This window comes from Choloepus didactylus, chromosome 9 (genome assembly GCF_015220235.1).
Source record: "Choloepus didactylus isolate mChoDid1 chromosome 9, mChoDid1.pri, whole genome shotgun sequence".
Taxonomy (NCBI): domain Eukaryota; kingdom Metazoa; phylum Chordata; class Mammalia; order Pilosa; family Megalonychidae; genus Choloepus; species Choloepus didactylus.
In genome coordinates, this window is record NC_051315.1 from 77,816,031 (window position 1) to 77,834,026 (window position 17,996).

A 17,996-nucleotide genomic window follows, 5' to 3' on the forward strand; every position below is an offset into this window, starting at 1 on the left:
ACAGAAATATGCTTATTGGGATTTACCTGCGCATCAGAGACTGATAATTTCTGCTACCACTAATTGCAACTCCACTTACACTCTTTAAATTGTCAAAATGTTGTATGAGTTACATTTACATGTTTCAACAGTCAAAACTACATAAAATTCTACACACAGAGAAGTCTTACTTTCACCTGTGATCTCCGAAGCTGTTCTTCCTTCCTTATAGGTAAACATTTTTATTAGTTCTTATTTATCTTCCACTATTTCTTTATGCAAGTATATAAAGCACATGCAAAAATACATGTACGCACCCCCTTTCTTAAATAAAAAGTAACACACTATATACACTTGTACACTTTGCTCTTTCACTTAAAAAAATCCTAGTCATTTCTGCATGTGAGTAAATAGAGCTTTTCCCCATTATTTTGTAAACCAAGTTTATTCCAGAATGACCTCTTATTTGCAATCTTCTGTTATGACAAATAATGCTACTGTGAATAACACTGTCTATATGTCATTTCTTACTTTTGCAGGGGTATCTGTAGGTTAGATCCTTGGAAGATGGTTTGCTGGGTTAAAGGATAAGTCATCTGTGGTGGCACTGCTAAATTCTCCTCCATAGGAAAACTCCCATCCACACTGTAGGACTGCCTATTTCTCCATGGCTTCAATGTCTTTTTTATATGAGTTAAGGGTGTTTAGTACTTATTTTGCTGAGAATTGTCAATCATTGACCTTGGCTCATTTTTTTCTTGGTTTGTTGGTCTTTTTGTTTTCAATCTCTATTGGCTCCTTATATATTTTAGAAATGTACTTATTTTCTGTATTATGGGCTACAGATGGTTTTTCCAGTTTATCATTTGTCTTTTGACTTTATCTTTCATGTTCTTCTGCTACAGTTATTTTGTTTGCTTTTTTCTTTTTTGTTTAGAGAGACAATTTTATCTATTTTTCTTTTATGCTTCCAGATTTTCAGTTATTGTTAAAAAAAAACTTCTTCCTTATTCCAAGGTTATAGGGGAATTCACCCATGTGTGAAAAATTAATAATTATCAATTTATATATAAATACAATTTTTATTTTTTTAAAAAAGTACTTGCTTAACATTTTATGCCAATGAACTCAGAAATATGATTTTTGACATTAAAAGATTTAAGGTCTATTAAGATTTTTTGATACCAGAATATATGGATATTTTAGAGTAAAACTCAGAACTGTCATTTTCTTTAGATATATTTTAAATTTTTTCAGTTTTCCTAAGTTATGTACACAAGTAGTTTTTTTCTGTTTAAATTCATAAACTAAATGTAATAAGACTTTAGAGGGTTGCTGAAAATATTTTTCATTGGTAAATATTATCCGTAAACAAAAAATGACATGAAAAACTTGATTTCTTCCTACACTGAAGTTGTAATTGTTAATTTGGATTAAAAAATAACTGAAAGCATTTTCTGAGTGGTAAGTTATGAATAATTTTAAATGCAGTTTAGAGTCTCTTTTCTTAAGGATTTTAGAATGTCATTACTGACATTTTGAGTTGTTAAAAAGTTGTTAGAAGTTAGAAAGCTTTGCACAAAAGACCCTGTGGTTTAGAGCAGGCTTACATTATGTGTCATTGAATCAGCCTATGAGTTTGCACATTCTAGACATGTTTTCCTGGGACAGATAAAAATTTGACCTGTCATTCCTATAAATATCTAAGGGCACATCTCAGAATTCACATAAACAGTTGTGAGGAATGATTTAGGAATTAAAAATATTCTAACAGTTTGAATTATATTGCAGTACACCGTTATCTCTGAATTTCCCATGGCACTTTTCAAATAATATGATGGCCCTTATTGCCAAGTTAATGTTGCTTTAAAACTTTAGAGATGCCAAATGATGGAAATGATGCTTCAGATAAGTATCTTTAATGTAGATCTGTATCTGTAGAACACATGGTACTTGACATAAAACTACCTGAAACTCACCCTTGATTGGGCATATATATTCAGAAAAACTTTCTTATAAATCGATCATTTGCATCAAATTCTTGCTTATTGAAGATTCGTCTACCTTTTACTCTTAATATACTCAATAGTCCTTGTCATCACCCCCATTCTTTTATATTTTCATATTAGGAAGTTCAACTTCCTATTTAGCATCTTTGCCACCAGGTGGTGGTAGTACACCACAAAAATGAAAGATGGTAAGCAATATAGTAGTAGTCAATGCAGCATTGCCGTAGTAATGATAATAGTAATAATAAACAGACAATGTTGTTTACTGATTAATTACAATGCTCCAAAAACTTTATAATTAACCATTTAATTAACACAGCAACTCTCTGACTTAGGCATTATTATTATTCACATATTACAAATTAGTAAATGGTATTGCAGAGAGTCAAAAGAGATGGGTTTAGAATTGACCATCACATAGTTTTAAACCAGATCTTTCTGACATTCTTAATAATTGAGCAATATTGTCACAGATCTGTGTGACTGAGATTGCTCATTTGGTATTTGACTCATGCACAGATTTAATTATACAGTTTCCACTCAATTAAATTTTTTTCTAAAATTCACTTTATAAAAACTAAACATGGTTTCAATGATGAAAGTAGATGCTAATTTTAGAGCAGTTTTCTAAGGAGAATACTAAGTGTAAGTTTTATTACTTTTATTATTTAATTATTAACTTTTCTATTCACATTTTAACATATTTCTAATATGAATCCTCTATTAGAATAATCTTTTGTGCAGTGAGCTTTTGACCTGTGCCCACTCAAAGCCTCCCTAAAATGGGGATGTGGTCAGATGTGTTTTCACACACTCAGTGCCATGTCCTTCCACTCAACAGTGATTGGAGTTTGTCTTGGTTTCCATTTCGTGCTTTAGATAAACCTTATTGAATCTTAGCAATCATTTGTTGACTGTGTTAGCCATTGTGCTGCCACAGCAGATATGATAGTTAGGCAGCAGCAGCCTCTTTTTCATTCCAGCTAAAGAGCAGACATTAAAGAGTATTTATGTAAATAAATACTCAGGAAGTTCAGGATGCTGTGTGAGTGTACAATAAGGGCAGGGATTAAATTTCCTGAGACTTGAAATGAGACTCAAAAAAATGTGTTGACAGTGACAAGGATTAACTGCTTAAGGCCATGAGACTAGAAAACACATGCAGGGCAATATAACAGGAATTAAACCCGATGCAGCCAGAGAACTAGAACTATGGCTCATATTTATCATTTTTGCAATCCATTTCATGTATTTTATGTCTCAGTCTGAGAGTTACCATCTCACCTTCTCTTTGTCCTATCCTGAAGTGTTAGAGAGAATGCTCACTATAATATTTGGTGCCTGGGGACACATCATGCCCCTTGATTTTTAGGATCCTTATTCTCCTGGGCATCGTTTGTGGATCTAGTAACTTACTTTCCTGCTGCTCACCTTCCTGACTGAAGGATTTGATTTCTGTGCCAGGGAAAGTGTCAGATACTTTTATGAGGTCCACAAAACAACCATGTGAAAGTAGGTATTTTTATCACTTATTTACAGATTAGTATACTGAGAGTTTGAATAGCTCATTTAATTTCCAAAAGCCACTATCCAAACATGTAAACTTAGCTCTGCATGATTCCAAATTTAATGAAAGTTACCTGCCTTTCTATAAATGTCCCTGCTAATCTTCTCTCTCCCAGCTTAAAGGAATTAAACAAAACTTATCACCACTGTTTTCTTAATCTTCTTTTTTCTTGTCAGGAAGTTTCTTATATTTCAGCTCCCTGCTGCTTGGACTGATCAAAAATAGTCTACTACTGACTTGTGAAAAGAGCTATAAAGTCCTGTAGGTTTCTCCATAAAATTTCTTCAATGAAATGATACGTTTCTATAAAATGATGGCATGACCGTGGCATAATGTGATACATGGTATCTCCAAAATTGAATTGGTTTACATGTGGGAGCACACTGTTATATGATTACACAAATAAAAAACAAAAACAAAAGTAGGCAGGAGCATCGCAGGCTTTGCAGCCAGGACTTTGGCGATGGCTGCGGCTCCTTAGACACTAGGTTATATTTCGGGCTGCTATGAATATGACTGCCATGAACATCCCGATACAACTCACTGCGTGAACATAAAGTTTCAAATCTCCTGGCTAGAGTGGAGTAGGTGGGACATATGTTGTCTTTTTCTTTTTTCTTTTTCTTTTTCTTTCTCTCTTTTTTTTTTTCTCCTCTTCCTCTTTGTGGAAGATATGGAAATGTTCTCATGTAGATTGTGTTGGTGAATGCATAAATATGTGATTATACTGGGAACCTTTGATTGTTTACTTAGGAGGGAATGTATGGTATGTGAATAAAACTATTTTAAAAATAAACAGAAGGATATAAGTGCTGGAGAAAATGTGGAGAGAGGGATGTACCTAATTACTGTTGGTGGGTGTAGAATGTGCAGCCCACTGGAGGGCAGTGTGGTGGTTCCACAAGAAGCTGGGAATGAAGTTGCCATATGGTCCTGCAGCCTGTTATTGGGTATATACTTGGAAGGACTGAGGACGGGGACATGAATGGACATTTGCCCAGTGGGGTTGATTGTGTCAGTACTCACAATTTGCAGTGGTTGGAGGTGGTGCTAAAGGTACATCAGCTGATGAACAGAATGGCAAACTGGTATATACAAACAATGGAATATTGAGCAACTACAAGAAGGAATGAAGTTGTGAGGTATACAACCAGGTGAATGAACATGGAAGATAGTATGTTGAGTGAAATAAACCAGAAATGAAAAGACAAACAATATAACGCCTCACTAATATGGACTAACTGTAACGTGCAAACTCTGAGAATTGACTCTGAGAGCATAGGTTATCAGGGGAAGGGTTAGTGTGAAGCTTCCTAGATTGAAGCTCTTAAAGCAGTTACATCAATTCCTAAGTTGTAATGGATAATTCTACTGAGATGCTGAGCTGTTTGTGTATAACCTGGTCAGTCCCTGGAACTTCGGGTATCTTTGTGGCATGACACATGAGACTCAGAGCCCGGATTCGGCAGCTGTGAATGTTAGCATTACTCCATACAACAAATGTTTAAAAAGCTGAAAAAGAGTTCAGACTTCAGTTAGAGATATGACCAAAATGGACTTAGTTAAGACTGAGGTAAACCAGACTAAAGGGTAAAGGGCAATATTGATGATGTTTTAAAACTTAAACTTCTGTGTGACACCAAAGGAAGAGATTTTTATTTGGTGAAAAATCTGTATTTTCTGTAGCACACTATATAATTTAACTTGTATGGTCAGTTTATTCAAATACCACCATTACATGGAACTTTGACTAGGGAGTGAGATCTGGTTGGTTTGTGCAGGTTATTGTGAAGCCCTGATATATCCCAGAGTAATATGGGCAGAGAATAAAAATTTATTTGCAAAACCCCCGTGAGGGACTAGGGAAAAATGTGGAAATATTAAACATCCCCCCTGGAGAATTACTGATATTCTCACAAGCACTGGGGACTACCAATTTAGAAGGCTGAGATCCTTGGTCTTCGGGCTTGCCCTTATGAAGCTTGTTACTGCAAAGGAGAGGCTACGCCTACACTGTGTAACTATGTGATTGTGAAAACCTTGTGGCTCACCCTCCCTTTAGTCAGTGCATGGACAGATGAGTAGAAAAATGGGGACAAAAAGTAAATGAATAATAGGGAGGGATGGGGGGATGGGATGTTTTTGGTGTTCTTTTTTACTTTAATTTTTATTCTTATTCTTATTTTTTGCAATAATGAAAATGTTCAAAAATTAATTGTGAATGCAGAACTATATAATGGTACTGTGAACAATTGCTTGTACACTTTGGATGATTGTATGGTGAGTGAAAATATCTCAGTATAATTGAATTTTAAAAAGAAGTAGGCAAATCTGTGTAGGTAGTCAGCCAACAGATCTTTGAGTTCAGCCTTAAGAACAAAGTTCTTCCTTATCCAGCTAGGTATAAGAGCAAGCTGATAGTGATTTTAAATTATGGCTTAATTATTGATGGGATTATTTCTAGTTTCATGGTTGACTGGAGCAGCAGCAACAATTTCTTGTACCTCATGGTTAATTGGCTTGCATTGCCTCAGTCCAATTGAGGGGGACTGTACTGGGAGGATACTGGGAACACATACACCCATTCTTCATCTACTTCCGAAATTGAGGTTGCCTGCTTTTCCCCTGCTGGGCCTTACTTTATCTTTCATATCCCTTTTCTCCCCCACACCTTAGAAGTTTAGATATTTGGCCAACTCCATTTTGAGAAAAGAGCCAAATAAGGGACTTTTCATAGGGCACATTACAGTTTTTACTTTACTAAATAACAGTCCATCTCCAGGAAACTTTTCTTAACACCACTTCCCTATGCCAAGTTATCAGATCACCAAGATGAATGAGTCCCCTTCCTCTTTGCTCCAACAGCCATGCTCTGTGTGTGCCTCCATCACCTCATTTACCATATTATTCTGAAATAAACTGTCTATCCTTCAGTCTCCTCAATGAATCTGTGAAATTCTTGAGAGCCAGGTCTCAGTCAACCCTGCTTCCCCAGCACTACCACACTTTCAGACATATAAGATGTATTCATGAAATCTTTGTCAAAGGCAATTATACTGAACAAAATCACTTTAAAGTGTTGTTGGAGATAGTAAAAAAAGATATATTTTGGAAATCCTTTTTAAACCATAAACTGCTATACAAATAGAAGCTATCACTTTGTTAATATTCTCTTACTGTTATCGAAGACTTGAGATTTCTATCAATAACTTGCCAGAAAATGTAACTTTTAAGAAAGGTATCAATCTATAATAACAGCTTTCTCCTCTTACTATCTTTTTACTGTTAATGTCTTCATATCTAGATACAGAGTTTATGGCATTGGAACTAACTTCTGTTACCCAGATCCTTTAGTGCCCTACTTGTCTGGATCCTTACATCAGACCCATGGGAAGGTTCCTATTTCTGAACTACGATGGGAAGACTCTTGCTGAGGCCCAGAAGTTTCTAGTTCCCTTTTCCTTCTCACACTTCTCTGAGTCAGTGTAGTCTCAAGGTTCACAGAGATTTATTAGTTTAAAAGAGGGCTAAGGGATTTCTACAGAATTTTGCTCCTTGCTGTATGATATGCCCAGAGCTATTACAGTGTTTAATATTATATCCTAAAAAAAAAAAAGTCTTTCTTCATAATGTGACTTTTTTGGATTAATTTTTAGTACATCACATGTAAGAAGTTTCTTAAGGAAAAAGTAATTTCTAAGAAAATTAAATTTCCTACCCACTGGAGAAAAATATGTTAAATATTTGGATTTAAAATTAAGAGATATGAATAGTTTAAAAAATAAATGCTTCCAACATTTTACCTGGAATGCTTGTGTGCTCTTCTTCTCTGTCATCAGAAGCAGCGTTAAGAAGGGCAGGGGCACCAGTAAGCAGCAAACATATGGAAACACAAAAAATGTGTTTTTTCTTCATTGTATGAATCATCTCTGAAATACAGAACGCATAAATATATAATAAATAAAGTATTTATGTGGAATCATCCATAGACCAATAGGGATCTTACACATATTTCCAAATGCAAATTTCTATGACATTTAATATGCATTCTCATATAATTTTCCACATATTCCATGATTCATATTTAAACCATATGTGTGCAACATCCAAAATTATTGACAAACACAATAATGCATATATTCAAGTCCACAGGTCATATTATAACCTTCAAAATAGAAATTGAGAGGAGAAATTGAGAGACATGGGAAAATACTGATCAACATGGTTGCATGTGTATTAAGATCCATTTTCATATGCAACTCTATGTTCCAATCTTTATCTTGGCTATTCTTCTTTCTTAATTGGAACTAATTGCTATTTAATTTTTCTTGCATTTTCTATTATTTCTTTAATGTTACATTCCTGATTTCTCCTCCTCTTTGTTCTAATACTTTGTATTTTTGCTTTTTTTTCCCAAAAGGAACACATTTTCAGAATTTTCTTCTTTGTTTCTTTTAAAATATATTTTGGTTCTTGTATCCAGTTTCCTAACCAGGTTTTCTATGAGATAACAAGCAGGCAGAACTGCTGACAAAAGAAATGCCTAACATTCCTGCTAGTCCCTTTCCCCAGTTTTTCCTCCATCAACTTAGGGAGTTATCTGATTCAAAAGTATTTAAGAGGAAAGTGACTTTGGGTCATAAACCACCACTTCTGTGTATGAAGGGAAACATATTTCAGTGGCAGAATAAGAAACTTCCTGTTTCAAAGTGAGTTAAAAATCTGCAGCAAAAAATAATGGAAAAGTACATCTAAATTAAAAAAAAAAGATTTCTCCTTTGGATCCAATGAAGGAGGAAATGTGTAATGTTCAGGCAGCACAGGAAGAGAAAAAGAAGGGAACATAGGCTCATGTTCAGCCACTAATGCTTTAGAGACAGGAAGGCAAGTTGAATCTTATCAGTAAAAACTCTCAAATGCAGATGCAGATATTTAATCAAAAACTATATACATATATGTGTGTATGTGTATATATATATGTGTGTGTGTATGTGTGTATGTATATATATATGATTTTGAAGAGTCTATTAACCAAATATCTAGTTTTTATCTTATTTTGAAAGCTTATTGTGCTGTTTTGTGTCCCCCAAAACTCCATGTTCTTTGATGCAGTCTTGTGAGGACAGATGTATTTAGTCTTGATTAGGTTGGAAACTTTGGATTGGGTTGTTTCCTTGGAGATGTGACCTATCCAACTGTGCGTGACACCTTTGGTTAGGGTGTGACTTCTGATTGAATGTTTCCATGGAGGTGGGGCCCTGCGTGGGCCTTGATTGAGTGTTTCCATGGAGATGTGACTCACCCAACTGTGGGTGAGACCTTTGATTAAATTATTTCCATGGAGATGTGAAATAGATGCTGGATGGATCTTAATTATATCTGGAATCCTTTAAGAGAGCTCACAGAAATAAGGAACTCAGAGAAGCTAGAGAGACATTTTGGAGAGAAGCTAAGATATGTAATCCAGAGTTTTCCCCCAGGAGAAACTAAGAGCTGACACAGACCCAGACACCTGGAGATGAAGACAGAAAGATACTTGGAGATGGTAAGCTAAGAGATGAAGCCCAGAATTTGTCCGGGAGAAGCTAACAGAGGACCTCCAGATGCTTAGATGCACAGGAGCTGAAGAAGCTAAGAGAGACAGATGCCCAGAGACATTTTGGAGAAAGACATTTTGAAACACAACTCAGGAGTGAAGGACCAGCAGATGAGTCACATGCCTTCCCAGCTAACAGAGGTGTTCTGGACGCCATCGGCCATTCTTCAATGAAGTTTCCTCTTGCTGATGCCTTAGTTTGGACACTTTTACAGCCTTAGAACTGTAAATTTATAACTTAATAAATCCCCTTCATAAAAACCAATCCATTTTTGGTATTTTGCATAATGGCAGATTTCGCAAACCAGAACACTAAGTATTGACAATTCCTGGCAATATCATTGTTGGCGGGTTTAGAAATTAAGACAATCACTTTGGTTCTGTTTGCCATTATCTATTAAATCAAAACATATTTCTAGCCTATATCCGTGATTCCACTTCTGCTTATATATTTAAAAAATAGTGTCATTTCCATGAAAAGATATGTACAGGGATGCTCATAGAAACTTTATTCATGATAGCCAGAAACTGGAAACAACTCAGATGGCTATTGACATTGGAATGGATAAATAAGTTAATACTCATGCATTGAGGAAATATCTCTTTACATTATTTTAAAGCCAGACTCAGAAGTATATATACTGTATAGTTCCATGATAGATGTTAGATTAGTGGTTACTTCTGGGGTGATACATTGGCTGGGAAGGACTATAGGGAAATTTTCTGGGGTGCTGAAATGTTCTCTATTTTTAACTGGGTGAGCTACACAGTGATATACACATATTTCATCAGGCTGTACACTGAGATTTGTGAACAACTACTTTGTATAGATTGTATTTCAGTTTAACAAATATATGAGTACCATAGTAACAAAATAGAAATGTGTCAACTAGGAAAAACAAACATATGTATGTATGTGTGTGTGTGTGTGTGTGTGTGTGTGTGTGTGTGTATATATATATATACACATGTAATTTTAAAACTTAAGAAAATAAACTAAAGGCAAATAAAGGACAAATATTACAAGAGGAGTCAAATGTTCAAGGAAGCAGAGGAAACACTCATACAAATGTAATCGAAAAATTACAAACCACATGATTTACTTTTTAAAAAAGTGCTCAAGGGGGAGCTACAAAGGTGTACTGCATATAAGCAGAAAATGTTCATCAAATAAATAGAAGACACTAGAGAGATGAAAGCCACAGTCAATACAACTATAAGTAATAGAAGAAAAACAACAGTAAACACAGCTGTTGACATGAGGTACATTTCTGTTGACATCACAGAGAACAAATTAGAAAATAAACAATATACAAATGGATTATAGGAAAGATGATCTCCATGAAAGATAAAAAGGGAATTTAAATATTCATGTAATTGCTATATCTGGAGAGAAAAAAATAGGAACTATGTTTTCTATTATATTAAAATAAATATTGTTTTGAATTAAAGAAATACTTAAATAGGCAGACCAAAGGATTTACTATGTCTCAAGAACAATTCACAGATGATGACAAAACCAAAATATATCATGTAAGACGACTGGAATTGAGACAGAAATAATTAGATTAGAACCAAGTCAAAAACAATTATATACAGTGAGCAGAATTTTAAAAGGGAGTTGTCCATAAAATGCTTCCAAATAGCAATCAATGACAGGAGATTCTTGGAAGACTAATATCTTCAATGTTGTCAGTGATGAATATGTGACTAATTTTTATGTTGTTGCTAAACTATCTTTAAATAAAAACACATTATAGAGAAAGCAAGAACTTAGAAAATATAGTCCTCCATGCCTTTCTTGAAAAGTAAATAAAATAACATTTAAGAAGGTGTCGAATGATGTCATTGACATGGCAATGTACACAGCTGCTGAAAACTCCTCTCCAGAAAGTTAATGAAAAAAAGGACAATTCTGAATTGTTTGAAACTCTGGGGGAGGATATAGACTGGAGAAGGGCTCTGCAGATGCCAAACTGAAGAAAGAGAAGAAATATCAGGTAGGAATATTCTGTCCCAGACCAGCTGGTCCTCTACCCTCCCCCTCACTCAGTCTCCATGTGGGAAAGACATGGAATTAGCAGATGGGACTCCTCCCACTAGGACACAGATTTAAAAATCTCTCACAGCAGTGAGACATACCCCCACTGTTTGAAGACCTTGGGGACAGGGAAGGATATTTCAAGGCCCAGGTCAGTGAGGGACAAAGAGACTGAGAAAGCATGGACAGAAACTGTGTTTCCAGTCCTGAGTCTGAAAACCCTTCCCCACCCTGGAGGGAAGCAGCAGCCAGTAGCTGTTTCCTTGCTTTGGAGATGGCTGGAGTACTGGGTCAGCTGAGGGAGTGCTCTGCCACAGGTGTCACCCCATATTGAGCCAGATTTTGGCTGGCAAAGTGAGGGCATAGGAATCCCACTGTTTCAGCTTCCCTGTGGAGACACAGCCTGTGCTCAGAGAGGCAAAGCAGCCTCTGAAGACAATTAAGTTACTGAACAGCGCCATCTGCTTGACAGTCTGGAAAGTGCAAAGGAATTGCATCAATTTTAAAAAGATGCTCCAGACTCTTTATTAGGACTACAGGAGCTGATCTACCTGCCCTGCACAGGAAACCAGCCCCTTTTTGGCTGAGAAATATGGACAACCCAACAGTTAAAGCAGGGCTCAAAAACAAACCCAGATCTTGCTGGCTGGCAGAAAATAGCACCACTGGAAGCCAACAGATCCATATTACCACACACAGTAGGCTTGCTGGGGTGCCCAGTGCCTAACTCCCATCCCTGTGGCAAGCCACAGTGGGTGCCTGATTTGGGGGGGGGGTGGAAACTAGGGGACAGAGCCAATCTGACAACTTGCCAGTTAGAGAAACAAAGAAATACAGAGATCAAAGAAAACTGACAAGAAAACCCAAAGCCAAGGAGAAAAAGCAAACTCCAGAATAAACTAATCAAGAAAATCAGATGCCTAGATAGCAAAAAAAAAAAAAAAAAAAAACCACAAGCCACACCAGGAAACACAAAGATATGGCCCAGTAAAAGGAAGAAACTAACACCTCAACTAAGATTTAAGAGGTGAAACAACCAATTAAAGATGTTCAAACATATCTTCTAAATCAAATCAATGAGTTGAAGGAAAATGTGACATAAGAGATGAAGGATATAAAGAAGACACTGGGTGACCGTAAGGAAGAATTCATAAGCTTGAAAAAACAAATGGAAGAACTATGGGAATGAAAGGCACAATAGAAGAGATAAAAATCACAATGGAGACACAAAACAGCAGGCTTTGAGAGGCAGAAGAAAGGGTTAGTGAACTAGAGGAGAGGACATCTGAAATCCTACACACAAAAAGAACAGATAGGGAAAAGAATGGAAAAATATGATCAGGATCTCAGGGAAATGAATGACAACATGAAGTGTATGAACATATGTGTTATAAGTGTCCAGAAGGAGAAGAGAAGGGAAAGGGGGCAGAAAGAATAACAGAGGAAATAATGAAAATTTCCCAACTCTTAAGAAATACATAAAATTACAGGTCCAAGAAGTGCAGCATGCCCAAACAGAATTGATACAAATAGACCTAATGCAAGACACTTATTAATCAGATTGTCAAAAGTCAGAGACAAAGAGAGATTTCTGAAAGCAATAGGAGAAAAGTGATTCATCACATACAAGGAAAGCTTGACAAGACTAAGTGTGGATTTCTCAGTAGAAACCATGGAGGCAAGAAGGCAGTGGCATGATACATTCAAGATACTGAAAGAGAAAAACTGCCGATCAAGAATCCTATATCCAGTAAAACTGCCCTTGAAAAGTGAGGGAGAGTTTAAAATATTTACAGATAAACAGACACTGAGAGAGTTCATAAAAAGAAGACCTCCTCTACAAGAAATACTAAAGGGAGTCCTACAGACAGATAGGAAAAGACAGGAGAGAGAGGTTTGGAGAAGAGTGTAGAAATAAAGATTTCAGTAGGTAGAAAGAGGGTAAAGATCAGGCATTTGATGCTGAAGGAGTACAGAATGTCCAACAGGAATGATTGTATAGACCCAGAAATGAGTAATTGTAGCACAATACTTTAAGTATACTGAACAAAGATGATTATGAGAATGGTTAAAAGAGGAAGCTAGTTAGGGGCATGTAGTACACCAGAAGGAAAGATAGAAGATAAAGACTGGGATGGTATAACTTAGTGAAACCTGGAGTGATCAATGATTGTTATTAAATGTACAAATATAAGAATTTTTTACATGAGGGAGAACAAATGAATGTCAGGTTTGCAAGGTGTTGAAAAATGTATGGTATTGGGGAAAAATACAATCAATGCAAACTATAGTCTATGGTTAACAGTAACATGCAATAAGCTAAATATCTAAAAGAGGGGGATATAAGGGTGGGTATCAGATTCTTTGTGTTGGTGTTTTTGTCTGACCTTTTTATTGTGTTGTATTGCATTTTAATTTTATTTTTTCTTTTTTTGTCATCATTTTTTTCTTTTTCTCTTTTTCTTTTTTCACCTCTTTCTCTTTCTTTATGGAAGAAATAGAAATGCTCTCTTACAGATAGCCATAGTGAATGCATAACTATGTAATTATATACAGGGAACCATTGATTATTTACTTAGGAAGGAATGTATGGTGTGTGAATAAAGCTGTATAAAAAATAAACAGAGATACAGTGCTGAAGAAAATGTGGACAGAGGTTTGTACCTAATCACCATTGGTGGGGAAGTAGAATGGTGCAGCCCATCTGGAGGGCAGTGTGGTGTTTCCACAGGAAGCTAAGCATGGGGTTGCCATATGGTCCTGCAACCCTGTTATTGGGCATATACTTGGAAGAACTGAAAAGAGGGACACAAATGGACATTTGCACAGAGTGGTTTATGGTGTCTGTATTCATGATTCACAGTGAATGAGATTGCCTAAAGGCACATTGACTGATGAATGGAATGGCAAACTGTGGTGTATACAAACAATGGAATATTGAGTTGAAATGAGAAGGAATGAAGTTGTGAGGTATGCAACAAGGTGAATGGACATTGAGGACAGTATGTTGATTGAAATAAACCAGAAATGGTTTATAATGCCTCACTAATAAGAACTAACTATAATGTGCAAACTCTGAGAATTGAATCTGAGAGCATAGGTTATCAGGGGAAGGTTTATTGTAAAGGTTCCTACATTGAAGGTCTTACAGCAGTTACATCAATTCATGAGTTGTAATGGCTATTTCTAAATTTTGAGATGCTGGGCTCTTTGGATATAACCTGGTTGGTCTCTGGACCTTTGGGTATCTGTGTGAAACCTGAGACTCAGAGCCAGCATTCAGCAGCTATGAACGTCAGCATTATTCCATATAGCAAATGTTAAAGAGTCTGAAGAAGAGATTAGACTTCAATTAGAGATAAGAACAAAATGGGCTTGGTTAGGAATAAGGTAAATCAGGATAAAGGATAAAGCATGATACTTGACGGTGTTTTAAAACTTCAACTTCTATGTGAGAGTAAAGGGAGAGATGTTTATCAGGTGCAAAATCTACATTTTTTGTAACACACTATATAATTTAACTTGTATGGTCAGTTTATTCAAACACCATAATTACATGGAGCTTTGAATAGGGTGTGAAATCTGCTTGGTTTGTACAGGTTAATGTGAAGCCCTGATACATCCCAGAGGATTTTGTGCAGAGAATAAAAATGTATTTATGAAGCCTCCTTGAGGGACTGGGGGAAAATGTGGAAATATTAAATTTCTCCACCTAGGGAATTACTGATATTCTCACAAGCATTGGGGACTACTAATTTAGAAGGCTGCGGCCTCAATCTTGGGGCTTTTATGAAGCTTGTTACTGCAAAGGAGAGGCTAAACCTACTTATAATTATGCTGAAGAGTCACCCCCAGAGAACCTCTTTTGTTGCTCAGTGGCCTCTCTGTCTAAGCCAACTCTGCAGGTAAACTCACTGTCTGCCCCATACATGGGACATGAATCCCAGGGTTGTAAATGTCTCTGGCAATGTCGGACATGACTCACAGTGTTCTAGTTTGCTAATACTGCTGGAATGCAAAACACCAGAAATGGATTGGCTTTTATAAAGGGGGTTTATTTGGTTATGCAGTTACAGTCTGAAGGCCATAAAATGTCCAAGGTAAGTCATCAACAATTGGGTACCTTCACTGGAGGATGGCCAATGGTGTCCAGAAAACCTCTGTTAGCTGGGAAGGCACATGGCTGGCATCTGCTCCAGAGTTCTGGTTTCAAAATGGCTTTCTCCCAGGACGTTCCTCTCTAGGCTGCAATTCCTCAAAAATGTCACTCTTAGTTGCTCTTCCATCTCCAAAATGTCTCTGTAAGCTGAAGCTCCTCTCTCAGTTCCAGTACATTCTTCAAAGTGTCCCTCTTGGCTGTAGCTTCTCGTCAAAATGTCACTCTCAGCTGCAGGAGTCCCTTCTGTTTGCCAACTCATTTATATGGCTCCAGTGATTTAATTTAGACCCACCTCGAATGGGTGGGGTAACACCTCCATGGAAATTATCCAATCAGAGTCATCACCCACAGTTGGGTGGGGTGCATCTCCATGGAAACACTCAAAGAATTACAATGTAATCAACACTGATATGTCTGCCCCCACAAGATTGCATCAAAGAAAGTGGCATTTGGGGGAACATAATGCATTCAAACTGGCACACACGGAGATTAGCTGGGCTCTGGCATTGTGGGATTGAGAAAATCTTCTTGACCAAAAGAGGGAAGAGAAATGAAGCAAATATAGTTTCAGTGACTGAGAGATTTCAAATAAGAGTTGGAAGGTCATTGGGGAGGTTATTCTTTAGCACTTTATACACCTTTTCAGTTTCTAGTGTATTGGAGTAGCTAGAAGGAAATACCTGAAACTGTTGAATTGCAACCCAGTAGCCTTGATTCTTGTAGATTGTATAACTGTATAGCTTACACTTTGTGACCATGTGATTGTGAAAACCTGTGGCTCCTGCTCCCTTTATCCAGTGTATGGATAGATGAGTAGAAAAATGAGGACAAAAAGTAAATGAATAATAGGGAGTGATGGGAGGTATTGGATATTTGGGTGTTCTTTTTCACTTTAATTATTATTCTTATGCTTTTTTATGGTAATGAAAATGTTCAAAAATTGGTTGTGTTGTTGAATGCACAACTGTGTAATGTTACTGTGAACAACTGAGTGTACACTGTGGATGACTCTATGGTTTGTGAATATATCTCAATAAAGTATTTTAAAAAAGTTATTGAAAGTAAAATGACATGTTAAAAATAATTTTGGGTGAGCACTGACTACTGACATATAGAGATACAGATATATATATATAGAAAATACATATAGAGAGACATCTAGAGATACCTATAGAGATACAAAAATAGAATTTAAGAAGGTATTGAAAATAAAAAGCAGTGTTAAAAATAATTTTTGGTAAGCACTGCATCTACTGACATATAGAGATAAAAAAATACAACTGTTTGGGGGATTATGGTTACAAAGAATAAATCTTAAGAGAATTCTTTTAAGGAAATAACCTCTTTTGATGGAAAACATATTATCTGAAATTCCATTGTGAGATAGTGTTTTTCTTTTAACAGACTTTATTTTTTTAAAACAGATTCAGATTTATAGAAAATTGAGCAGGTAGTACAGAGAGTTTCCATATAAACTACACCCAGTTTCCCCTTTCTTATGTTATTATGATATATTTGTTGTATAATGGACTGATAATGATAGATTATTAACGAAAGTCCATAGTTGATTCAGATTTCCTTAGTTTTTGCCTAATGTCCTTTTCCTGTTCTAGGATCCCATCCAGGATAGAGCATTCCAGCTAGTTGTCATGTTTCCTTAGGCCCCTTTTAAATGTGCGAGTTTCTCAGTCTTTCCTTGTTTTTGATGATGTTGACAGTTTTGAGGAGTACTGGTTTTGTATTTTGTAGGATGACCCACTATTGAAATTTGTGTGTTGTTTTTCTCATGATTAGACTAGGGTTATGTGATTTGGGGAAGATCACATCACATGAAGGATACATTCTATCAACCTGATTTTAGACTGGTTGATGATGGCCTTGATCATCTGACATTGATAGGTTTTGTCACAATTTTTCATTATGAAGTTATTCTCATCCTGCCCCCCTCATTCTGTACTCTTTGGAAAGAAGTCACTATGCACAGCACACACCTAAGGTATGGTGCATTATCTACATAAATTTATTTTAATTTCTTATGCACAGGAGATTTGTCTACTCTCCCCATTTATTAATTTATTTAATAATTTATACAGTATGGATTCATGGATATTTATTTCATACTTTGATTATAATATCTTGCTGCTCAAATTGAAAGCTCTTTCAGTTGGCTTCAGTGTTCCTTTTACATTCCCCTATCAATTGTGGGGCTTTTTGCATGTGTTATTTTATTTTAATTTTTAATTTTTTTATTTTTTGAGCACTTCCTTTCTGGCACTAGAAGATCCTCCCTGGTCTGGAATCAGCCATTTCTCCAAGAAGACCTAGTTTCATTTACTGAAGAATGATATTAAAAGACAAGATCTGAGTGCTTATTGTTATTGTGGTGTCATGCCTTTTAGGCTTCTCAGCTGACAGGGCAAAGAAATATATATGTATATAAAACCTGAGTATATATACATCTATAATTATTTCTATATGAAACTAACTGTATATGCTCCAAACAAGGGTTATCACAGATGTATCCAACTCTAATCCATTTCTACATATATCTTTCTCCCCTTGTTGATCTGTAAATTCCCACTCCAACAGTTAGAAACCTGGCTCCCACCATCCACCACACATTTAATTAATTGTTCTATTCCTGT

At 36.1% G+C, this 17,996-nt stretch overlaps 1 protein-coding gene across 6 annotated transcripts in view; it reads right to left on the reverse strand.

Moving 5' to 3' along the window:
* The window catches only part of TFPI (tissue factor pathway inhibitor), a 102,637-nt gene that overhangs the window by 45,378 nt on the left and 39,263 nt on the right, over positions 1-17,996 (reverse strand). For all 6 annotated transcript variants that reach the window (XM_037849523.1, XM_037849521.1, XM_037849517.1 and 3 more), the window contains one exon: positions 7,359-7,484. In XM_037849523.1, the coding sequence (XP_037705451.1) occupies positions 7,359-7,482 (124 nt within the window). In that variant the 5' untranslated portion in view covers positions 7,483-7,484. The remainder of the gene's footprint in view (positions 1-7,358; positions 7,485-17,996) is intronic.